General features: G+C 44.0%; 1 protein-coding gene across 2 annotated transcripts in view; it reads left to right on the top strand.

Annotated features, from left to right (window-relative positions):
- The window catches only part of LOC123745393 (uncharacterized), an 87,243-nt gene that overhangs the window by 44,889 nt on the left and 15,360 nt on the right, over positions 1–26,994 (top strand). For both annotated transcript variants that reach the window (XM_045725905.2, XM_045725904.2), the window contains exons 2-5: positions 12,215–12,424; positions 20,454–20,607; positions 24,148–24,226; positions 26,222–26,317. In XM_045725905.2, coding sequence (XP_045581861.1) covers positions 12,215–12,424; positions 20,454–20,607; positions 24,148–24,226; positions 26,222–26,317 — 539 coding nt within the window. The remainder of the gene's footprint in view (positions 1–12,214; positions 12,425–20,453; positions 20,608–24,147; positions 24,227–26,221; positions 26,318–26,994) is intronic.

Raw genomic sequence — 26,994 nt, 5'->3', positions numbered from 1 at the left:
GCTCCCACATGCACCCTCTGAACTTCACTTCTCCACATGTTGTTGTTGTTGTTAAAGATTTAGCTACTCAGGACGAAGTGTCCATGTAGCACGGGCTATGGCGAGCCCGTAATGCACTTCTCCACAGTTGTGAGCGTCATATATGGCGGGGTGAGAGTGGCAAGCCCATCACAAGCGATGGCCTTAACCCCTTGACCTTTCCAGGTCACACGGTATGTATCTGTCAGGTCGTGACTCGTAGCGTGTCACGCGGTCAAGTGGAAATTCCGTATTCCATGGATTATGGAGGTGGTGTTATTTAGGTGGGCAGACACCCGCGTGCGGGATGACTGGACCGCCCGGCATACAGACTTAAGAGTGTTTACGTCTTACAGGTGAGCTAGTGTGAAGTGTTGTCATTGTCTGAGGCAACTTTCTCCTCTCGTGCAAGAAGAAATAGCTTGGTCCCCGGATGTGGTTGAGGACCAGCTACTCCAGACAAAGCTGCAGAAATTGCTGACCAGGGGCCACATTCACGAAGCAGTTACACAAACACTTACGAACCTGTACATCTTTTCTCAATTTTAGGCCGCTTTGTTTACAATTATTAAATAGTTAACGAGCTCCGAAGCACCAAGAGGCTGTTTATAACAATAACACCAGTTGATTGGGACGTTTTCATGTTTGTAAACTGTTTAATAAATGTAACCAAAGTCGTCAAAGATTGATGAAAGATGTACACGTTTGTAAGTACTTGCGTAACTGCTTCGTGAATCTGGCCCTGGAGAGCGTGCAGAGACCTTTACTGCTACAAACCACTCAAAAAACCATCTAAATTATTGGGACCAACTAAAATGCCTAAATCTGTGTCCTCTTGAGCACAGCGGGAGATGTACATAATAATGTACACATGGCGGATATCAGAGGGGCTGGACCCAAACCTGCACACAGAAATAACATCACATAAAACCAGAAGGCATGACAGGATGTGCCATGCACCTCTGCTGAACAGAGGTGCAATCTCTGAAAAGAGTGATGAACAATCTCGGGCCTCTGATGCCGATAGACTTCTCCCTCAGAGTACCTGTTGCACCTCTGCTTTTCAACGGGGATATTCTGCACATCCTGCCATGCCTTCTGGTCTCATGTGATGTTATTTATGTCTGCAGATTTGGAACCAGCCACTCTGATATTTTTATGTGTAAATTATTTTGGACTTCTCCAGCCTGTGCTAGCCCAACCACTTGGGTTGGACGGTAGAGCGACGGTCTCGCTTCATGCAGGTCGGGGTTCAATCCTCCAGACCGTCCAAGTGGTTGGACACCATTCCTTCTCCCCGTCCCATCCCAAATCCTTATCCTGATCCTGGTTGATACCTGGTTACCTGGTTGATGGGATTATGGGAGTTCTTCTACTCCCCAAGCCCGGCCCGAGGCCAGGTTTGACTTGTGAGAGTTTGATCCACCAGGCTGTTGCTTCGAGCGGCCGGCAGGCCCACATACCCACCACAGCCCGGTTGGTCCGGCACTCCTTGGAGAAAACTATCTCGTGTTCTCTTGAAGACGTCTACGGTTGTCTCGGCAATATTTCTTATAGTCGCTGGGATCTCTTCCCAGTGAATAGTCATGATGGCTTGGCGTTTTATCCTGATAATTCCTTCCATTCTTTCCGAACTGCGCTCTAGAGAATACAGATTTAAACATAATCGATCCCAATAATTTTTGTTTTATTTATTTATTTATTTATATACAAGAAGTTACATTGGGGGTTAACAGAGAATATAGAAAATAAGTTGAATTAACATTCTTGTAAAGCCACCAGCACGGATAGCGTTTCAGGCAAAATTCGGGCAAAATTAAGTGGATTTTAACAGTAAAGGATCTCTGCACGCTCTCCAGGTCAGGAAGTTCTCCAGGTTTGAAAGGGGGTGTTATTGTGCAGCAGTGCTCCACTCTAGAGAGCACAAGCGTCTTCAAAAATATCATTATTGGTATAACATCTCTCACTTTTTTTAAGGTTCTCGTTAACCAACCTGTCATTTTCTTGCAGTGGCGACGACAACGTTATTGTTTGTTAAATGTAAGGTCTTCCAACATGATACACCCAAAGCCTTTACATTGCTTTTTCGTTCTATGTTATAATTTGACTGCGTTTTGTACGTGATTTTCGTTTTTTTCCATAGCGCAGGAGCTGTAACTTATCTTCATTAAATACCATATTATTTTCTGTGGGCCATTGGGACACCAGATTGAAGGTTTGCTGTGTCATTTATGTTGTCTATTCTCATAAAAAATCCTAGTGTCGTTTGCAAAAGATAATACGGTCCTAAAGCTTGTGACCTTGTCTGTATCTGATATGAAAATGTAGAAGAGTACTGGAACAAGCACAGTACCCTGGGGGACTGAGCCCCTCACGGTTGATGGTCCGGATTTTACTTGACTATTACACACTGGGTTCTCTTAGTCAGGAAACTGAAGATCTATCTTCCTATTTTTCTGGTAATTCCTTTTGCGCGCATTCTGTAGACAATAACAATCCCGTCCCCCCTAATACGAGCATCGAATTTTGACGCATATTCTACCTAAGGCGAAAAATCGTCGTACAGGAAAATGGTAGCGACCCGCAAAATTGACATACTGCCCCGTTTTCTGTTTTGGGTCCTCTGGTAGGTTAGGATAAGGGCACTCTAGTAAGACGGTTTCTTGACGTTGGGGGGAACCTTAGGAGAAAGTATTGCAGCCCGTTAGGAAGACGGGCTGCAATAACATCATGGTCACATTTGTCGAAGACTTATGCGAAATCTGTGTGTATTACATCAGCGTTTTGTTTGTCTTCCATGGCATCTAGTGCCATGTCATAGTGGTCCAGCAACTGTGATAGTCAACAGCGCCCTGTTTTGAACCCTTGTTGTTCAGAGTTACGGAGAGGCTGTGATTCCATGTATTTTGTGATCTTACTTATTAACACTCACAAGATATTTATGGTTGATGTTAGTGCTGTCGATTCAATTCAATTTCTTTCTTTATTATGCACCCCATACCCATCTCGTGGGCGGTGGTGTAAAGGATTACAGAGGTACATAATCGGTTCAGAAACTGAACCCTCTAGTTCGTTTAGCTAAGCAAATATATTTTGTTGACGCTAGTTACACAATTATTAATGTTATATATACATGTTCGCATTCTCATACATGTACATATACATACATATACATATATACATACACATACATATTTAATCACCTACACAAATACACACATCAATAATCTTTTGTATCACAAGTGATTCAACAAGAGGCTCACAACAGTCACTATACAAGGCACTTTACATCTATAGTGAGTCACACAGTTACTAGTCTTGCTCCACACCCACCCAACTGGGCGGCAGCTTTACAGTCATGTGCTCCACACCCACCCAACTGGGCGGCAGCTTTACAGTCATGTGCTCCACACCCACCCAACTGGGCGGTGCTGTCGGTCCGTAATATTTTTCATCTGCTTTATTCCCACCTGTATTGAGTGGTGCTATCTCTGCTGTGTTTAATATATCAGGGATAACGTCAGTATCTAGGCTCGGTCTTATAAAAATGTCAAGTGGCCTTCGATTTTTTTTTTTACAATTCTTGATGAATATGAAGTTCCAGGAATCAGAACCTGGTGCAGTGTCCAAAGACAGTGTTTATGGCTACTTCAGAACCCAGTGGGGTTAGGGTGACCACGTGAGAGGACATAGTTGGAGGGAGAGAGGTATTTGCATGTGACGAGGAATGATAATATTAAATAACAAATATCTTTATGCAGGTTCTGCAACCTTCATGGACCACTGTTAAGCTCTTATCACCAACCCTACAGGTTGAGGGGTTCACAATGACAGGTATTGAGGGTGATTTTGGCGGTGAAGGGGAAGGAGGGTGAGGATTTAGTGAGGTGAGGGAAGTGAGGATTTAGTGAGGTGAGGGACGTGAGGATTTAGTGAGGTGAGGGACGTGAGGATTTAGTGAGGTGAGGGAAGTGAGGATTTAGTGAGGTGAGGGACGTGAGGATTTAGTGAGGTGAGGGAAGTGAGGATTTAGTGAGGTGAGGGACGTGAGGATTTAGTGAGGTGAGGGACGTGAGGATTTAGTGAGGTGAGGGAAGTGAGGATTTAGTGAGGTGAGGGAAGTGAGGATTTAGTGAGGTGAGGGAAGTGAGGATTTAGTGAGGTGAGGGAAGTGAGGATTTAGTGAGGTGAGGGAAGTGAGGATTTAGTGAGGTGAGGGAAGTGAGGATTTAGTGAGGTGAGGGACGTGAGGATATAGTGAGGTGAAGGAAGATACGTGACTAAATTAACAAGTAACTGAGGCGAGTGTTCCGCCACCAGGATAATGTTAGCAAAACAAGATAAAAACCAGTGCACTTAAACAGAAACGAAAAAGAAACAGGGAAAAAGAAGGAAACCCCACCTCCATTTAAAGTTTTGACCCAAATATCAGAGTAACAAAGTTATTGCGAATAACCGAATACAATTACGGGCTCACCATAGCCCGTGCTACATGGACACTTCGTTCTGAGTAGCTAAATCTAAAACAACAACAACAGAGGAGTGTGTGTCGAGCAAACATACCTCTAGATTAATTAATAAAGATTAAGCCACCACAAGAGGTGGCACGGGCCTGAGTAGGTGGTGGTGGTTGGTAGACACTTACACCACGTCGGCGTTGGTGGTCGGTAGACACTTACGCCAAGTCAGCGTTGGTGGTCGGTAGACACTTACGCCAAGTCAGCGTTGGTGGTTGGTAGACACTTACGCCAAGTCAGCGTTGGTGGTCGGTAGACACTTACACCAAGTCAGCGTTGGTGGTCGGTAGACACTTACGCCAAGTCAGCGTTGGTGGTTGGTAGACACTTACGCCAAGTCAGCGTTGGTGGTTGGTAGACACTTACACCAAGTCAGCGTTGGTGGTCGGTAGACACTTACACCAAGTCAGCGTTGGTGGTAGATGTTTAGAGTAAATGTGATCATCTTTGGTCGTGTAGCATCTTGAAGTGTGTCTGGGGCCCTGGCATGCCTCTAGGGCGTCACATCCTTATATACCTCTCGTCCCTTCCCTTTCTTCTTGTATCTTTTTAATCGTTATGTTTTCTCTTTCTCAATTAGTTTTGAGATTCGTGTTGTTCTCCTTGTTAATTGTGAGGTGGCTTATGTTACACGCACTGCGCCTGTGTTCAATTCCATGTATTTGAATCATATGGACATTCCCCATCGCTTCTACAATAATGTGAATAGGTCTCATTTAGGTTAGTATTGGGCTGCTCTAGGCTATCTTATGTGATGTTTGTGTATGTGCTGATAATTGAAGATTTCCCAAACCTTGTAGATGCTTTCACGTTGTATGGCTGTGACGCCACACAACTGTCTTAGCGAATCGGATAAGTCATTGTGATTAGTTTCTGTTGACCACGATATCAGAGATTAGTTGTGTCACCCAGTCGGAGGAAAGTAATCTCCCAGACGAGTCAATATAGGCTAGAGTGGAGACCAGGAGCTGCTAGGTCAGCCCGGGAACACCTGATTAATACTTGCTTCCTTGAGACCGAGCCCCAGAGCTAACAACAGGTAGGTAGTCAACAGGACGTCAGCAGACTAACAGACGTTATCACAGCTCGAGTACCACTTGGCTACAAGTGTCTCCGGCAGGTCGGCTTCTATAGTATGAAGACTTGGCTTCTAGTATGAAGCCAAGTTCAAAGTGTGTGGACAAGACAGGGACACACACACACTCCAGCATTATATCTTACACTGTGATAACATTATGCCGGTTAGAGATAAATGTAAACTCACGCTGCGTGAAATAGCAAACCATCTTATTACTAAGGATAAAATATAAGAAATGTTTGCAGTGTATCCATGTTTCGCTTCCAGTAGGTAACCGGCATATAAGATTAAGGAACAAACAGCGTAGTGTGAAGACTAATAATAACAAACAGCAGGTTTTTCTGTATTCTTGGAGGAGAAACTCAGCACAAATGTGAAAGTTTATTTAATAAGTAAATAAATTGAGTATATACATTTTTAGTATATAAAGCATGAGTATAAATAAGTATATAGTGTACAAACTATGAGGATTTCTTTAGAGAGTTTGTATAATATAACTGAGACCAAGTCGCCTTGAACAATTAATTACATTTTGACAAATAAGGAACTCGAAGTCTGAAGTAAATACATGCAGGCTTACAAAGTATTTAAGGAACTAAAGAGGTAACAAGACGCACCCAGACGCAACTTAATTCCACAACACGTAGGCTATGGTCAAGGCCCACCACAAGCCCGTCCTTGTGTCGTCGGGGAGGGCGAGATTTTCGTTATTGTAATCCAGAGAATGATGGTAGTACACAAGTACCATGGGAGAGTGCACAAGACATGGTAAACTCAGCTGCTACCCACTCAGCGCGACGCAACAGCTCTGGAAGAGTGTACGTTTGTCTTCTAATCGATTCCTTCTTCTATTCAAACTTTCATTGATTGATGAAGATTAAGCCACCCAAGAGGTGGCACGTAGGTGGTGGATGTTTGGAGTGACTGTGTTCTTTGGTCGTGTAACATCTTCAAGTGTCACTGGGCCTCCCGTTAAACCTAAGATTGAACAAATCCACAAGGGCCGTGACGAGGATTCGAACCTGCGTCCAAGAGCATCCCAGACGCTGCCTTAATCGACTGAGCTACGACATGGTAAAAAGAGTTGAAACCGAAGTTCTACTGAACTTACTGGATCCTGCAGCCTCTCCGAGACACAAACCAGGATTTTACACAACTCCCCCATGCACTCGAGCTATGTCAATAGGCCGTTCTCCCTCTTCGCCCTTACTTCATTACACACAATTCACAATAACGTGATGCATCAAATGAACTAATCCACAAGGGCCGTGATCCTTGGTTCGAATCCTCGAATCCTCGTCACGGCCCTTGTGGATTTGTTCGTTTGATGCATCACGCTATTGTGATTTCTGTGTGTAAACCTTTGACTGATTGATGAAGTTTAAGGCACCAAAAAGGTGGCACGGGCATGAATAGCCCGTAACCAAACCCCTTCCTCTCCATTGGATATGCACGTCCCCACACTGGCATGTGCGTGCTTCCAATAGATAAACAACATATTGGGTGCGTGCATGCACTCAAGTTGCCAGATTCCACGTTTCTCTTCCAATCCAGAAAATGCGCGCCCCTGCGAAGCCATGCTTGATTCCTATGACCTTGTAATACCTATATAGCCAAAATAGTTATGTATTTGCGAAAAAGACCTACCATTAATGTATAATGTTCAATTATATATACATAGCTATTGAAATGAAAAACTCTAACTAGCCGACATTATAATTACAAGGTGTGCACAATGGAATATAGGAATATTGTTTTCTTTAATAATAATAGGGGTACCACCTCTGGTGCAATTGGAAGGACCCATAGCCTCGAAGAAGAAAATGAAGAGTATTCAGAGAAGACCTTGTGGATTCTCACTGAAAACTTAAATAGTTTCCTCTCCTACCACCCCTATTTTTTCCCTTAAATTGTATTATATTTTATTACATTGCTTCAGTTTACAGAAAACACACACACACACACACACACACACACACACACACACACACACACACACACACACACACACACACACACACACACACACACACACAAACACACACACACACACACACACACACACACACACATACACACACACACACACACACACACACACACACACACACACACACACACACACAAACACACACACACACACACACACACACACACACACACACACACACACACACACGTACGTAAAACAATCACTGTTCGAAGACCTCATACAGCTCTTCGGAGGTGCCCAAGATACAGCAAGCATTTCCTCTCTGGATCACGACACTGAGGCGCTGGAACAGGAAACTGGCCGCTCTCGAGTCTCTTAGTTTGCCTAATGAGTTTCTCAAACCTTTAGGAACTTAGGTGCACATTTACCCCAGGTGCCCAAGGGTCTCGGAGCCTATTGGCACGAACCTATAACAACATTTTAGGTTCCTGTTCTTATTAGATTTCTGGGTCTCCCTGAAGGTGGCCGCCCCACCCCCTCTCTGCTATACTGTGGTGTATATAGGTATCAGCCAATGTAGACGCACACGTGTAGTCCCACACGACCTGTTTACCATCCCTCCATGGTTGCTGGGTGACTCCGTCTGGGCGTTTGTGACTGTTGTCAGGTCTGCACAACTGGTTCCCTTTGTGCTGGGCACCCAGCTGTAGCCAAACTTCTCTTGATGATGTCATTGACTGCTTCATGTCTGGCAATCTTTCCCGGTGACTTACGACAGATGAGACCATGGCTGCCGTGTTGGTCTTATATTTAGGGAGAGTTTTGAAAGGTGCCATCAGTAATGTAGCAAGAGGTTACGATAAAACGGATATGGACGTTGTTCTATAATTTACGAGTGTGTGTGTGTGTATGTTGGTGTTGCATACAAGGGCATCCCCAACATCGACTAACAGGCTTTCATAATACAGTTCATTGAAGTATGATATTGTTTATATTAAAGAGGTCTGACTGAGGTTGTATAATGCTGACTGTATCACTACTTACTGTACCACTTGCTATATCTATTCCCTCCATATTTCTTTGTACACGCCACTTTCCTTGCTTACTCTTCTGTTTTTCAGCTAAACTAAAAAATATAGTGTTTTCCATCTCTCCAATCCCCTAAACTTCGTACTTTTACTCCTCGCCAATAATGTTCATGCCTTGATAGCAGACCCATCCATCAGGGGGTGGGAGATGGGCAGTGGATGCTTCTCATTTCAATGGGTATCCACGGGCCATTAGGCTCCCGGGGCCAGGTTAATGGACCCTCACTAATGGGGGGAGTCGGGTGGCCATCACAGACGACCCCCCTCCCTACACCCCACGGTGTAGGGAGGGAGGGATCATTAGCACAGATTTAAACGGATACAGATGAACACACAAACACATGTATTTTAGGAGTGTGAGGATTAGTCCTCACAAGGACTAGGATTGTCCTAGTGTTTAGGATTGTGAGATTAGCCACATCCACCTGCGTTAACGTTAAGCCCAAAGTCACCCTGACAATTTGTCACAGACTGCTGGACGTTTTGTACGGTCCATGGTTTGTACGGTGTTCTGGTGACGTTGCGCTGAGCCATCAGTGCAAGTCACCATCATAATGCTTGAAAGACCTTAAATATTTAAGTTCAACAGAACGCAATTGTTACATGTGTTGTTGCTTTGTTTTGCGGATTTACAAACTTCTTGAAAGCTTTTGTTAAGATCTTCGCATTCCTGTACTTTATTATCATCCTCCATGTGCCCCCCTCCCTCCCTCCCTTCAAGTTCAAGTATGTTTATTGAGACAAGAAAATACATCTCAGAGGGATAGAGTAGCTTTGGCTATTTATGTCCCCTTTTGTGCCGTCCGATAACCTGTTGTTGTTCATCCATGTTCTGAGGTGGCTGTGAAGGAGGTGAGGCTCCGCTTTAACCTTGGGGTTTTGTATGTATGCAACTAAGTTTTTATGTGGCAGGTAAGAGGTATTTAAAAGGTATATTTGGTGTTAATGAAAGGGTTTCTCGAGACGAATTCCTATAAAGGGTGAGTGAGCAACAGTCGCTGGCCCATTTAGAGCACGAAATAATTTATTTCGATGAATCCTGGTTATTGAAGGGTCTCGTGTCTTGAATATAGTGTTGTTGACTTGTATGGATCTGTAATATTGTGGGAAGCTTCAGTGTCTGACCTGGTAAATGACTACCGTTCACGCAGGGGCACGACAAATCATAATCCTGGCGTCATTTGAACTTAGTGGTAGGGCTCGGCACGTCGACAACGGGGTCGTTGGCACACTTCTGCAGGCCGGTGTGTGTCTGGCGCCCCCCGCCCCTGTGCCGGGCCCGGGGGGTGGGAGTCAAGGTTGCCGAGGAGGCCTGAAGGTTATTCCTTAGAGCTACCTTGCAGATAATTTTTGTTTTTGTAGTTTATTTTCCCTCACAGACGATTTTTTTTTTACAATGCTAACTAGGATATATATACTTTACATAGTCTGTATTAGGTATGTTTCACTGCAAACTGTGTAGTGGGCTATTAGTACTCAGCCACATAAGATGAGTAAAGCATTTTATAATGACAGTTGTATTGTAAAATCAGCATATCTGGTAGCTATATCGGGTTCGCTGATATAGATATTTGCCTGCGTGCAAAATAGTTTACCAAAATAGGAAAATCTTCTGAAAGTAAAAGGCTTTATTTGTGCAGTATTTTAAATAATACTTTCCCGGCCGTAGTGTGTTGTCATTCTTAAAGAGTTTATTTAAGAGAAAGTGTCATTAAAGACCGGCAGGTTAGTGTGTGTACAGAAACAACAGCTGTCATGATAACGCTATTCCATGTTTTGAGCTAACCTTACTTGGAAGATTGCCTTACCTGGAAATTTGCCTCACCAAGGCAAAAGGAAAGAATATATATACAGTATATATATATATATATATATATATATATATATATATATATATAATATATATTAAATATATAATATATATATTATTGCCCGCCGGCACTCTGATGGTAATCTTGGGCATGGTATTTTATCAAATCACCTCATTGCCGGCGGGATAATGGGGGAATTAGCCTCGGCTACCATCATCTTTTGTCCAGTCGTGATGGTCGAGTGGTTAAGGGGTCCTGTACACCAGTTGCAGAGTGCTCCTGGCAGTATGGGTTCAAGTCACCTCTGGGGTGTGAGTTTTCAGTTATATAATATTATATATTATATATATATATATATTATATATATATATATATATATATAATATAAATATATATAATATATATATTTTTATATTTTTATTTAATATATATATTATATAAAATATATATATATATATATATTTTATATATATATTTTATATATAGACAGGAAATTCCTTAAGTACTTTCATATTAATACTTCCTCAGAAGGATGAATATTAAAAATTAGTTGTGGATATGTAGGAAGGAATGAGGCGAGGTGAAAAAAATGTCTGGTTCACAAACATAAGAGGAAATTGCAGAAGACCCATTGACAAATACATGTGAGTATTTGTATATGTGAGTAATACATGTGAGGAAGCAACAATACTAATGAGATAACTGTGTATTAATGATATACTTAAATTGTTTTTAATTTATCAATTAAAAATTGATTAAAATTATACTAATAATTACTAATGTTCACAATGTATGACTTTGTGATTTGTATTAAAGCAGATTTAATAATGTTTCTGTTTAAAATATTTTTACAATTTGCCATTGAAGCAGATCTCCACCAATCAATTTGGTGAGAATTTTCTGACAAATGAACAAACAGAGCATTATATAATTGGCTATTTTTTACAGAATGTTGTGAAATTCAAAATTTCAAATCTTTGGATGTTTGACCTACATAAATCCTATTACAGCATTTACAAGGTATTTTGTAAATTACATAGTTATCACTATAAAGGCTGCTTTAAACTAATAATGTTCCAACTGTGTTTTCATAATTAACACATGACTTAAGTAAAAGTGTAACTTTGGTACCAGTTAAGGAAAGAAATGCAAGAGGTGGGGGACTTGGGCTACCTATGAACGTTCATTGTTGATGTTGTACAGTATTGATCTCTCTGGGGTAGCGAGGGAGAGAGACCTTTGTGGCTCACCCATTAAAGGGAGCACGTTGAGTCCTCTCCCATACTACCTATTGAAGGGAGCTCATCAAAACCTCCCTCATGCTACTGAAGAACACAGCATTATTAACAACATTTAAATAATGTTGGCAGATGTAGCATGCACTTGCTACCCTAACCACTATAATGATGGTTTTGTGTTGATCATAGTAGAGGTTGCTGCAGTTCTAGGAAGTAATCATTTAGTCAGTGAAGTTGAGAAGGTAGTTTGCTTGTTAACTTAACAGGATAAAGGTAGTTTTATCATTTTAGCTTGTTAGACTGAAGGCTTGTAGTTTTATAAATATCATCAATAATTTCCAAAGTATCAATACATACTGTACATGTAAACATTTTTATTTATTCTGATTACTCAACAATATTTAAATGTAATTTCAACATTGTAATATAGTATATATCATTTGTGTTTTAAATACAGTACTGCATTGTGATGAGTATTCTATAACATGCGCTTGTTGAAAAGGCTAGCTCTATATCAGTGTTGTTTTACAGGTCATTGAATGCTTTAAAAATGCTCAACTATATCGACGTGAACGTGTATCCCACGAGCAGCCTCGAGAGATGGTGGTGCTCTTTACATGGCTTGGTGCCAAGCAGAAGTATGCTCACAAGTATGCAAATTGCTGGACTCGACGAGGTCATGATGTCCTCCATGTCACTACTTCTGTCATGGACCTTCTTTTTCCCAAAAGTGGAGCAGAGGTAACATTTAATTTAAGTCTTGGAGAGAACCAAACATTTGTTTTACAGGAGAGTAAAAGTAGGAGGGAAGGAAAATAACTCTGGAACCAACATTTATAGAGGGCTCTATTACCTGTTCATTCAGTTTAGAACATGCCAAAGATGCATGGCTTCATAGCAGTTAAAGAAAAATTCTGAAACTGAGGGGCATTTACACTATAAATTAGTGCCAGATAAGCTTATACACAAATTTGTGTCCTAGGTTGTTTAATATAAAAAATAAATTGGGTGTAATAAGTTTGAAATAACTCTTAGTGAGCGTTCAGTCACTTCCTGATCCAGGGCCTGTGTCTATCCAGAACGCCACAGTCCTGTCAGATACTCTCGATCAAAGCATTGAAACTTCTGAGAAAAAAATTACCTGGTACCTCAGAGTAGGTATTGATAATCTTGTGACATTGTAAACTCATCATGATGATACAGATATGGCAGGTAAATTAGCATGCAACAAAGATGAAATTGAACTAAATTTAGGTACCCCCCCATTGTTCTAAACACTCAGATCTGATTGTAGGGAAATCAGATACTAAATGGCTAGAAAACACCAGTTAAAAATATTTGTTTTAAATCTGCATTATGTGTATGGTGGTTGTGGTGTTTGTAGCAGTGATAGATGTAAATCTTGATATAATTGTTTGCATTATCAACTTGTGTTATTTGAAAATGTAGGACAGATTAGATTGTTGATGATGATTTGCCAAAAATAATGTTCAGATCTACAGAAACACACACACACATAGCATTTATTCAGGTCATATATATTGAAGCCTTGAAAAGAGATCTACATGAACTACACAAATTGTCAAAGACTCGCAAATGCTCTTTTTTTTTAATATTGACAAATGCAAGACTCTGCATGTAGGGCGTAGCAACCCATGCCACAACTACCAAATTAGTAATATTACATTACAGCAGATTAGTGAAGAAAATGACCTTGGAGCCAAAATCCACCACTCACTGAAAGTTGCACAACAGGTAGGAGCAGAAGTCAAAAAACCAGCATTGAAAGTAATGAAACGCCGTTTTCTGGGTGAGACCCGGAGGCTCCCCGGAGCTTTACCAGGCTGATATGCTAATGTCAGTCTTTGGCATCAGTCATGTGTATGGAGTTCTAGGGCCTACCGGGGACCACGGCCAGAACCTGGCCCCCTCAGAGAGGCAAGGGGAGCAATGGCCTATAGAAACCCCCGTGTGGTAGGAAGCATTCTATGTCTGCCATCGACTGGGTCAAGCATCCAGAAAGGTAAGCATTCCAAAACAAACCCCTATTCTGGTGAAAATTGCTACCTAAAGCCAAACTAGTGGATAGAACTCTTCAACAGAAAACAAGGAAACTAGTATGACGTCATACGTCACCGCGCCGCTGTCTGCGCAGCTCCCCCCTCCCTGGGAGGGGGAAGGGGGAGCCCCAGACCTCCCACGCCGGTTATCCACCCATCAGTTCTGAGGCTGGATGTCAAAACACGAAAAACTGCTGACCGGAGGGAGGGTGGGTTGCCGGGGAGCCTCCGGGTCTCGCCCAGAAAATGGCGTTTCATTACATTCAACGCTGGTTTTCTGGGGGGAGCCCCGTCGGCTCCCCAGAGCTAACTACCCACAGAGGAAGGTCAAAGGGACAGAACCGGGAGGCGGACACCACGCACCCCCCACGGAAGCGAGACAACCGGCAGCAAACGCCAACCCAAGGCGCCACAGCCCCGAGAAGTCCCGGGAACAACACGAGAACAACGAGCAGCAAGGCCCCGACACGAACACCAAAAATCCATGCCCGAAAGACCGCAAGGCCACGTTGCCCAGACGGCAGCGAGAGCAGCGAAGCCACGAACGCCACGGGCATGAGGGAAGAACACAGGTAGCTTAGCCGTAAGAACACGGCTGACCAACTGGGACACCATCACCCGCGAACCGGGAAGAACAGAACCGGATCAACGCAAAACGCGCTCCGGACCCAAACGCCGTGGCACGCAAACAACAACGGGGGGCCGCCACTGAACACAAAACACGACACACCCTCGGCCCGACCAACGAAGCACCAACAAAACCTTGGACCCCTCCAGAACGCAGCAGCCCCACCCTGCGCCAGAAAAGATGGAGACTGCTGCCACCGAACAACCAAAACGCTAAAACCGAAGGAGAAAGAAAACGCAGCGACTCGACCCCCAGAGGCAAAGGCCAAAAGGAAAGAGCCGACGAAAAAACACACTGGAACCGAAGGGGCACTACCAACCGAGGAGAAGACAGAGCACGCTGACCAGAGACCAGGATGGTGCAAGCGGAGCACGAACAGGCCGGAGATGAAACGACGCACGAGACAGATTACTAACAGAGCAGAAGCAACACCAAGACTGAAAGCAAGCTGAAGCGGCTCTGCCAACGCCGCACGAAAAGAGGCGACAGTATGTGGCAAGACGACGGCCCCCAACCCCCACCAGAAAACCAAGCCGAGAGTAAACCAAGCTAACAAGAGTAACCACCTAAGAAGGGACAGGAAAAAGAAGGACCGCCAAAATACCCCATACTACCGCCAAGAGAAGCACGCAGGTGGGACACCTACCACGAAGTCACCCGACCACCAACCGGAGGCGAGACCGCGAAGCAGAACATAAGCAGCCCGACAAGGCCCCTCCGAGCCCAGGAAAAAGGCGGAGCCGCGGGAAGATCTCGGGCGCGACCACCAAAACCCAGGCGGCACAAGGAGATGGAACGTCTGCCAGACAGAAAAACTCCCCAAAGCATGCAAGCCCGCCAGGAGTTCAGAAACGACGGGTCCGACGTGAGACATCGCAAGACCCCAAAAAAACCCAACCGGCAGGGCAAGCTAGGAAACCAAAGAAGGCAGAAGGGTCGCCGCCAGAACAGTACCCGAACCAAGGGGTACAAACAACTGCAATAGACCGAGACAAAAAAAGCACACCACAGGACACAGGCTGAAAAACGCCCAAGAACACACGCAGAACACCCCTGCTGCAGAGGAGGCAGGATGAAAAAGCAGAAGCACAAAAACCCCAGGAAAACAACCATGGGCGGACAATCGGGCAGGGACAGAAAAACCCCACGCAATCCCCAGGCACAAAACAGCAGCAAAGCGCCACACCCCAACCGGACACAGGAACAAGGACATGCCACCATGAAACACAGTACCAATGCACACGTGCAACAGCAGCAACAGGCACCACCTCAACATGCAACATGTAAATAGCAACTCCCTTCTGCAAAGGCAGATAAACGGAGCAGGCAGACCCCAGACAGGGCCAACGGAGACACGACAAAACCCAGCAGGCCCAGAAACCTGCACCAGGCGACCGATGGCGGAGAAACCCCGCTCGATACCTGCTGGATGGGGTACTGGGAGCTCTTTTACACCCCAAGCCCAGCATAAGGCCAGACTAGACTGGCCAGAGGGTGGCCCACCAGGCAGCTGCTAGGAGTGGCCCGCCGGCCCACATACCCCCACAACCAGGATGGGCCGAACTGCTATACAAAAACAGGTTAATGTGCCCTGGAAGTCCACGGACGAACCAGCAAGAAGGCTTATGCTCGCAAGTAGGTCGTGTAACAGCCACAGACCTCTGATGGTAATACAGTGTTCCCCAATTGTGCCTATAGCACCACTGCACTCCACTGGTACTATCCCGCAAGTTCTACCAGATAGGCGGGACCCAAGAGCCAGAGCTCAAACCCTGCAAGCACAGCCAAGAGTCTTACCAGGTGAGTACAGAACCAACCCTACAACCCCCACATCTCACAACATGAAAAAAGGTGGGTCCCCTGAATGACTCTAGCATGGATTGGACATGCACATGAGGGGGACAGGAAGGGTTGAAAAAGGGACAGGCACTGGTGTGCGAACGGTCTCAGTCGTACAAAAATAAACCTAAATAAAGACAGGTATATAAACACCGCATCCAGCTCCCAGCCAAAAGACGCCAGACCGCAGAAACTCGCCTGGCGAACGGTGGCACGAACGTGACACGACTCAACCGTGCCCAGAAGAACCTGGGAGCACCGCCAGGTGAAGACGCCAGTGCCAGACCCTGCCGGACCCGCTGGAGTGCAGGGATAGGCGAATGAGGCGTCCCACACCCATGACACAGGGAAAACCGCGGCGTCCTCCCCACAACTGGGAACCAGGACACCCCTGGAGCGAAGGGGCACATACCGCAGCCAGGGAGAAGAATGAGAGGCGAAGCACTGTAGGAAAAAGGGCGCAAAACACCAGCACTGAAACACCGCCCAGACCAAAACAAACTCCACGGCGCATGCGCATGACACGCTGGCCGAACCGCACAACCCTCTCTGCGGGAAGGCGCCAACCAGGACTACTGCATTAGAAAAGTAGCCAAAAGAGGAAGCAGGAACAATAAAACCGGCCAAAGAAGCAAAAAGAGCCCAAAAAGGAACCCAACAGGTCGACAAGGAGCCCAACAGGTCGACAAGGAGCCCAACTGGGCGACAAGGAGCCCAACTGGGCGACAAGGAGCCCAACTGGGCGACAAGGAGCCCAACTGGGCGACAAGGAGCCCAACTGGGCGACAAGGAGCCCAACTGGGCGACAAGGAGCCCAACTGGGTGACAAGGAGCCCAACTGGGCGACAAGGAGCCCAACTGGGCGACAAGGAGCCCAACTGGGCGACAAGGAGCCGAACTGGGCGACAAGGACGAGGAGCCGACAGACGTTCCAATAATTCGGGAAGTAGCGAAAAACCTTCCTGAACCCTCGAGAACACAGAAGCCTACACTAGTCCCGAAGGCACACAAAGGCGCAGGCGCACCCGAGATCAGAAGTCACGTAGAACCCCATCGAACGGGGAAACATGACGAAAACACCATCCCAAAAAAGGGTGGGAGGAAACAGCCACCCACAGGACGGAACCAACCAACTCAAAGGCCAAGGAACCGAGCCCGGGGAGGGGCCGACGCCCAACAGCACGTACGGTGAGTGGGGAGGAAAGACCCCACTCCGCGTAACCACAAGCCCCGCCTAGAGGGGGATAAAAAACCCCACAGGGTCCAACGGGGCCAAGGCCCCCCAAGTCAGCCCCTCCCCAGCCCCGGGAACCTACACGACAGGCCCCGGGGCCGAGCCGTTCCCCCAAAGCCCTGGCCGTACCAGAAAACCGGGGCAGCCGTGAAAACACTAAGGAAGGGAGCCCACTGGCAGACTCATACAACACGGCTGGAGGAACAGGCTCAAATGCCCCCATCACTACCCCGGAAGGGGAATTCCCCGAGACTGCCCGAGTCTCAACACCGTCAAAAACCCCGCCCCGAACCTACAGACGGTAAGGAACCGGATGCAGGCAGGAAGGGTGATCCAGGGGAAAGACAACGGGGCATGGATGGAACTGAAGCAACCAACACCCCCAAGTCCCAAAACGAACTAAAACGGGGCAGCCCCGGGGCTCCCGGGGCTCCCGGGGCTCCCGGGGAGGAAACCACGAGAACATTGCCACCACCAAGGCTCAAGTGCAACGCCCCTGCTGCTCGCACCCGCTTAGTCAGCACAACTGGGTAACCGAGCCACAACGAGCAACCAAACTCACAGGACTCCGGGTCGAAGGTGTCACCGACCCCACAGGCAGCAGACGGAGGCAAAACAGTCACCCAGAGACAAAGGGTGAGAGCAACCCTCAAACTCGCTGGAAGCGAGGGGGGGACTCTGGGGTCACATCCATCGGACCCGCGCGCCCCCAGGGGTTTCGCAGGGTCCCGAGCGTTTACTATAAGAGGACTCGCGCTCAGGTAATCCCAGGCAGGGTACTGCTAACCGGCACCCAAAGCTACCAAACAACTTTCTAAGAGCTGAACCCCCGGGACGTGTACACTCACGGGGACCTAGCAGGGGGTACCACCAGAAAATACTCAGAACACAAGGGGCAAGAACGAAGACAGATCCCCCCACCAGGTAGATAAACAAAAAGAAAAAGAAAACCCTGCAAGAGGACAGCGTACCCAAGCGGAACAGAGCCGGCCGCTTGTAAAGACAAGCTGCACAGTACCCTGCGCCCCACCAGTGCAAAAACTGCCCCTTACTCTAAGGCGAACAAGGGAGACAGAACACCCGAACACACACAGAGCGGCCGAAAACCAAGCAGTAAACGGCCAAGCAGGGGCAGGACCCAAGGAACTTGTGGAAGGCGGCCCCAAACCCCAAGGGCAGTACTTACAGGGCACCTAGGGAAGGGAACCCTAGGCGCATGCAGCTCGAGTACTGGAGAATCACTCCCGGCTCACGCACCCCCTAGAAAACAGACACCACACTCTAGGTACAGTGCTGAAACAACCACTGGAGCCGGAGCACAAAACCGATGCCTATAGCATCAGCCGAAGAACTGATGGGTGGATAGCCGGCGTGGGAGGTCTGGGGCTCCCCCTTCCCCCTCCCGGGGAGGGGGGAGCTGCGCAGACAGTGGCGCGGTGACGTATGACGTCATACTAGTTTCCTTGTTTTCTGTTGAAGAGTTCTATCCACTAGTTCGGCTTTAGGTAGCAATTTTCACCAGAATAGGGGTTTGTTTTGGAATGCTTACCTTTCTGGGTGCTTGACCCGGTCGATGGCAGACATAGAATGCTTCCTACCACACGGGGGTTTCTATAGGCCATTGCTCCCCTTGCCTCTCTGAGGGGGCCAGGTTCTGGCCGTGGTCCCCGGTAGGCCCTAGAACTCCATACACATGACTGATGCCAAAGTCTGACATTAGCATATCAGCCTGGTAAAGCTCCGGGGAGCCGACGGGGCTCCCCCCAGAGAAGCTAACTAAACCCATGGAATAATCAAGCATACCTTTAAATTTTAGGAAAATGAGGTAGTGATTCAATTGTATAAATCTCTGCTGCATTTGGATTACTGTTTATAAGTATGGAAACCACATCTTCAGGAGGACATAGATGCTCTGGAGAAAGTGCAACACCGGGTAACAAAAATAATTCCAGAGCAAAGTCAACTCACGTATCAGGAATGGTTGAGGGCCACAGACCTAACAACTCTGCAAGCCATGGCATGACAGGGCAGATCTCATTGAAACTTTTAAAATACTGAACAGTTTGGAGGATATTGATCCGGATAATTTCTTCAAAAGATCAGATGTAATACAAACAAGGAGCAGTAGTTTCAAACTTAACAAGTTACAATGTAGGACTGAGAACGGGAGATGCTTTTTCACCCACAGGGTTATAAACCTATGGAACTGCCTACCCACTAAAGCCATAAATGCCAAAACTCTGTTAAATTTTATAGTCCAACTGGAAAAGATTATAATGGCAAATGCGGGACTTTCGACAAGCTGCCAGCTTCCTGTCCTCATCAAGGCCACTAGTGTTAGTGGCCCCCTCAGATAAATTCAGGTAAATTATAGCAGCTTACAACTGAATGGTCCCTTGTTCAATTCCCAAGCAGGATGAGATGTTTAGGCACATTTCCTTACACATCTGTTAACCTAGAATTAAATAGGTACTGGGAGTTTAGAAACTGTTTTGGGTTGCATATTGGGTAGGTTGCTGGCTTAGGGATGACCTCGGTAATCTTAACAGCCTTCCTGTTCCCGACAATGGGAGGCAATTACAAATGTAAATTGTAGATATTTACCGATGTAGTTACATTGATAGCACAATATATTTGAACAAATCCACAAGGGCTTTGATGAGGGTTTGAACCTATGCGGTGTTCCCAAGAATGTTCCCAATGTTCCCAAGAATCCAAAGGCCTTTGTGGATTTATTTATTTGACATACTGTATCACGTTATTGGGATTTGTGTGTGCACAATATATTTATTATTTAATTCATTTTGTCAGGGACAGGCAGCAGGATGCAACCCCACAACAACCTGACTAACTCCCGGGGGTACAGTACCCGTTTACGGCTAGGTGAACAGAGGCATTAGGTGATAGGAAATGTGCCAGACCATTTCTGTTGACAGGTCATGAAAATGAACTACATTATTTCCACGAACATCATTAATATGGCCTTTAACAAATTATTTATCTGAACAGGAAACAGCATCACGGGTGGTGGACTTCTTGGGTAAAAAAGATAACAATGTGATAGTCCATGGTCTGAGCGTGGGCGGCTACCTCACTCAGAGGGTTCTTATGGATGCTCGCAACTCAACAGTGCATATTTCACATCAAATATTTGACAGTTTCAGTAAGTAGTTGTTTATAATTTCAAAAAAATTGGCCTTGATTATTTTAACTCAATTTTCTTCATGAGAATTTTATTTTCATTACAGTATATAATGACACATAGTAACTTTAAATGCTTTTGTGATTATTTCCTATACTTTGACACACCATTAAGATAAATGTGTGTAATTTATCCTTATCAATTTTTTACGTCTAATTTAATCATATGAATATAATAGAGGTTTACAAGAAAAGGGGTTAAAACTGGAATCTTTGGTGAGTTTCTTTATGAAGACATTCCCATGGTCTTTTCAATTTCAATTTCTTTCTTTATTATGCACCCCATACCCATCCCGTGGGCAGTGGTGGAAAGGGTTAAAGAGGCACATAATGGGTCCAGGAACTGAACCCCATAGTTCATTTAGTTAAGCAAGTGACAATCTTTTGAAGCTAGTTACACAATTGTTAATGTTATATATACATGTACATATATATACAGTACAATTATTTACACAAATACATATACACATCGATAATCTTCTGTATCACAAGTAATTCAACAAGAGGCTCACAACAGTCACTATACAAGGCACTTTACATCTATGGTGATTCACACAGTTACTAGCCTTGCTCCACACCCACCCAACTGGGCGGCAGCTTTACAGTCATGTAAATTACCTACAGTAAGCAAATTTTGGATACTTCGCTAAGATTCCTGGCAGTATATCATCATGAATGAAGTACACAATTCTTAGACTTCATTGATAGTGTCTCTTAATCGCTGCATTTCTTAATCTCTACTGCAGCATTTTTCCATTTGATCTTGTTGATATCCTTCCATGCCCAGCTTAGTGGCATGTGAGAATTGAGACCACTGACAAAAGTTTCCCAGTTTGTCTGCCTCAGCTCTACCATACGTTCCCTGGCCTCTGCCAGAGCCTTTTGAAAGAGCCTAAGCATTTCAGCAGTGTGGGCCCTTCTATAAGCTAGTCCAATTCTTCTGGCAGTGCATTTTAGTGCATGTAATTTGAAATCATTATAATAGGCATAACTGCTATGACCAATGTAATTTGGGTTACGTGGCCTGGACAATGGATCAAGAGATTCTATGATATCTCACGTAGGTTTGATAGTACCTATGTGAGTTCATTGTTAAAATCTTCAACTGAAGAAGGTTCAAATGAATTCTGACCCTCAAATGAATTCTGAATGGTACACATGAGAATTCTTCTCATGTGTACCATTCTGACACATGAGCAAAAAAAACTGTCTCGTTGATTGATGGGCACAGCCAGCCTCTTCTGCTTGAAGATTCCCCTGGGGAGGAGAGAGCTTCCGATACTTACAGTGGCTAATATGGGCAGATGATCAGACGCCATATCTGAGTCTATTGACGAGGTGCAGACGGTGTGGGAGATGTTGACACCCAGACATAAATAAAGAATACCTCTGTAGATATGCATCAGTTCAAAGTCGCCCACAATCTGTGCATCATCGTGACTACCTAATAGTGACAACAGTTGGTTGCCATTACCATTACTGAACTGTGAATTACCAATATTCCTATGTCTAGCGTTATAATCACCTATAATGATGGTAGGCTCAGTCTGAATACAGATAGGAAGGTCAGATAAGGTCACTAGGAGCATACAGGTTAAAGATATTGAGGGCAGAGTTCCCCACGTAGATCCTCACACCATGATACTGAAGCCCTTCGGTTGACTTGGCTGGGAGTGGCTGGTGAGGAACGGACTTCTTAACATACAAAATACAAGGGTGACTGGATTTAAGGTTGTAGACAACAAAGGGGGGTAATTTAGGGGGTGGAGACCTGGTGGGAACTCTGCACTCACTCCTGAAGGCAGACAACATCAATGGGCTCGGTCATCACTTTGTGGAGATCAGGAAGTCTTTTCTTGAGTCATGCCATGTTGCAACTGAGGACACAAAGCACCCTTATATTGAGGGAGTTTGTGGAAGGATCCATAGTTGATATCTAATGTATTAGCCCACAAGAGCTTGTATGTGTTTTTATAATCTATTGTCCCCTTGCTTTGCTTTGTATCACTCCTGGTATCCCTCTTAGTTATGTGATGCAGCTGGCTGCAAGGCAATACAGCTGCAATACACTGTCTCTCGTTTCTTTATCTACAACACTGTTATTGATGAACTCTCTAACATCTGTTTTTAAACTTTTTGGGAACACTGTTTTTAATAGGCTTTCAAGTTCCGTGGGTCCTAGCTGTGATATATCCAACACACTAGCTAAACGAGTGGTGGTAATTTAAATGACCAGGTGTGTGAGCCACGCCCATTACATTGCTCTCAGTCCTGGCTGGTGACTGTGGGTTACTGTCCAGGTCACTGTACTCACTATGTTCTTTGCGATGATGGCAACAGCCATGTTCGTTTGTTGGTAGATGGTGTTATTAGGTGGTGTGCATTTGTTGGGCTGGTGTGCTTACCTGTCAGTGTTTGTGAGGAGTGAGAATTGACTTTCGTGCTGCACCTCTTATCTATTCAAGAGCATCCATACATGCTCTTGAAACTGGATGGAATTTCCAAAGTGTTTTTCACTGCTTTCAACTTACTGCTGCTCACTTATCATACTGTACAATTTCTTACATCCCTGATTTATTGGTATTTCTTACTTTACCTTTCATCTGGAAAAAGACTGTTCTAGTCCATCTCAGTATTTTGTGTTATTGTGATCATGTCTCCTCTGGTCCTTCCTTTTTTTGATAATTACTTCCTCTGGTTCTTTTTTCCTCTTAAGTTTATTGCATTCAATTTCATTTCATCTTCATGGCTCAATTGTCACATTTCTGTCATCAGTTTTGTTGCAAACTTCTGGACTTTATAAATTTTCTTCTTGTGCTCCTTAAGATGAGGATTTCATGTCAGCATTACATATTCTAGAACTGGTCTAACATAGGCTGTGTATATTGTCTTGAAAAGGTTTTGTGTATGCCACTAATGTTATCCTATTTGTGTGTGCTTCTGTTATTAATCCAAAGTGGTAATGGGGAAAGCAGATGGAAGTGTGTACTGTGGCAACAATAAACTATATTATGAAATAATAGAAGGTTTAGACAGCAAGGTGATAACCATTGAGAACTCACCACACCAAGTTTTACAATTGTGTGAGGTACAGGTATTTGTTTTCAGGATTTAATGACTAAGTGGCTTCCAGGAAGCTACACACTCAAATATCAATGAAATCTGTAGTCTCATGATTATTCATAATAAAGAAAAACCATAATTATTTTAAAATATCAGAAATATTAGATGAAGGATGATGTTTTAAATTTAGGTACTCGGAACAAAAAATTCCAAGCAACACGGGCTATGGTGAGCCCTGTTGTACTAACCTGGCACAGGAGATGTGTGTTGAGGAAGGAAATTGCCATTGTAAATATAAGAATAAGTAATGTTCGAGCATTAATTAATTGAAAGCATGTATTGTAGTGTGAGTATAATTAAAACATTATGAGTGACATTCCTAATCTCCATTTGTAGATTCTATCATGTTTCAGGATTATAAAATTCATACTCATTGCAGCAAATTGTGTTGGCATCGAGGCTGGAGTCCAAAATGCTGTCCACCCTCGGTACCGGTCCCTGGCCAAGGCTGGTGTAAGGTGAGCAATAACATACACATCAACAAGGATGCAATAATAAATTTTCACCTACATAATGTTAGTGAGAATTAATAAAAGGAGTACTGATGAATTGATAAAGAATATGTTAAACTGTAAGGAAAGTAACAATAGGTTATGACTGATTTAAGACTAAATTAATGTGTACAAAAGAATTGAATCAGACATCATTTGGTCTAAAGAAGATATTTTAATGGAAAACTTAAGATAATACAACATATGACAAGGATATGAAGACAGTATTTGTCCATTCTGATTTAATATACTGTACACTGTATATGGGATTGCTGCTCTCTTATCTCTTCATCTGTTTACTTCTCGATTAAAAAGTACAGTTGTATCCTGATTCTGTATCTCATAATTCTGCCTGACATACAGTAATTCTATATATATAAAACTAATTAAGACCATGTTAAATCCTGTACATTTCATGTTTAGAATTTTCACAGATAATGGACACTGATAATACTTTAAACTTTGTATAAATATATTCATAACAATTACAAATGAGAAGTGCATTACCAATGGAGAATATAAAATGATTCACATGTGAGGTGGGATAGTGGTCTTGGGTGGTCATTTACCATTTGTTCATGTCTGGTGCACTTTTCAGTTTGCTTTTACAGTATTTTGCTCTTGCATGTTGTTTAACCCTTAGACCACGCATATTACCGCAAATTTAGGGGCATAACATCTAAAATATTCAAATTATGTGAAAATAACTTTAAAGTGGCCTAGTTCATTGTGTAAACTCAATGCATTTAAAAAGCTTTAGTTTTACAGTATTTAAAGTAGCACTTTTATCCTGTGTAATAAATTAATTTTTTTGAAATTCATCCTTTTCTTTTCATATAACTTTTCAATGGTGTTTCCAAGAATTCATCCTCCTATAAAATCCACTTAAAATGGTCGATAGTGACAAGCTTGTTTCCAATGGTCTCAACATCCACCATATCTCAATTCGTCTAACTAGAATGCTACATATAATCAAGATCCCTACTTTGATTGTAATTAACTCATTTGATGAGGCTTTACCAAAAGACAGAATTCATACAAAGCTTGGAAATAAGTAAGTTCCATCTTGTATCAAGCACAGTCTGATAGGTCACCCACACCTCCACCCGTCGATGTTAAGTAAGGAAATTATGAGGAGAAAGTGCTCAGCGTGTATGACTATATAGCACTTGAAAAGGATACAAGGACAAGGATCTGGGATAGGATGGTGGGAAGGAATGATGCCCAACCACTTGACGGATGGTGGGAAGGAATGATGCCCAACCACTTGATGGATGGTGGGAAGGAATGATGTCCAACCACTTGAACCATCAGGGATCAAGCACCGACCTGCAAGAAGCGAGATCATCGCTGTACTGACCGGTATTGGGAGCCTGTCGGCCGAGCGGACAGCACGCTGGACTTGTGATCCTGTGGTCCTGGGCTCGATCCCAGGCGCCGGCGAGAAACAATGGGCAGAGTTTTTCATCCTATGCCCCTGTTACCTAGCAGGAAAATAGGTACCTGGGTGTTAGTCAGCTGTCACGGGCTGCTTCCTGGGGGTGGAGGCCTGGTCGAGGACCAGGCCGCGGGGACACTAAAAAGCCCCGAAATCATCTCAAGATAACCTCAAGATAACCAGCCCAAGTGGTTGGGTCCACCCTGTATGTGTTAGACTCAATAGAGTCTGTATAAACAAAAGATTTAATTATACTGTATAATAAGTGTACAGTACTTTATACGGGCATTTCTGTATATTATTGCTTAACCATATAACCCTTTTAGATTAGCCAGAAAAAATGTTTAGTTAATTCATTTATACAAATTTCAGAAAGTTATTACACAGGAATACCTTTAGGCAACTACATGAGGACTTATTAAAAGATGATATACAGTATTGCTAATTGTGGTAAATAATTTAGTTAGAACAAATCTTACATTATATTCTTTTTTGAAAATCAAATATAACTTTTGTTGTTACAGGTTGTATTGTAAATGTGCAGATCTATCAAGTATAAATGAAGCACAAAAATTTGCTTTAACTTCTCCATGTAATGCTCCAGCCATGTTTATTCACAGGTCAGTACTGCATAAGCATCCTATAATTTAATTCTAAAAGAAACATTGTTGTACAAGTTGCTTAATTCTTTACATTAATGTGTTTATATTTAATTCCCTAATTTTTTTGAAATTGTTATAGCAGGTAAAGTTATTCACAATTTAATCCAAAGATGGAAGCACAGTGTACATTGGACAGCTTACTATTTATTTGGGAAAATATTGTGAGGGGTTACTGGGGGTGTTTGGCTCTTCTCTTGGTCATTCTTGCTTCCGGCAATAACCTGCTGTTGCATGCAAAAGCACCAACACCAGTGGGGGTCACACTGAAAGAGGTCACTTTGCAAAAAGTCACAACAAACAAACCCCTGAGGTGCAAAAAAAATCCAGGGTCCCTGTATCTCAGGTGACAGAAGAAAGCCAAGACAGCCCACGACTGCCACAAGCAATACAGGAACCCCCCGTCCCCGACACTTGGCTCGCTCGTCCTTCAATTCCTTGCAAGTGATATAGAAGATAACGGATGGGTCCTCACACCGAAATTTGTATTCAGTGATTGAAGCTCTGGGCTTGATCCCCGAGTTAACCCAAATAATGACAAGTAACAAAATGAGCATGAACATGGGGACAGTATTTCAGAATGAGGAATGACAGAGGTATGTGTACTAGCAAAAATAAATTTATTTAACAACTTACAA

This window comes from Procambarus clarkii, chromosome 44, assembly GCF_040958095.1.
Source record: "Procambarus clarkii isolate CNS0578487 chromosome 44, FALCON_Pclarkii_2.0, whole genome shotgun sequence".
Taxonomy (NCBI): domain Eukaryota; kingdom Metazoa; phylum Arthropoda; class Malacostraca; order Decapoda; family Cambaridae; genus Procambarus; species Procambarus clarkii.
Note: the sequence above shows the minus strand (reverse complement) of the source record. Positions and strands in the feature narration are given on the sequence as shown.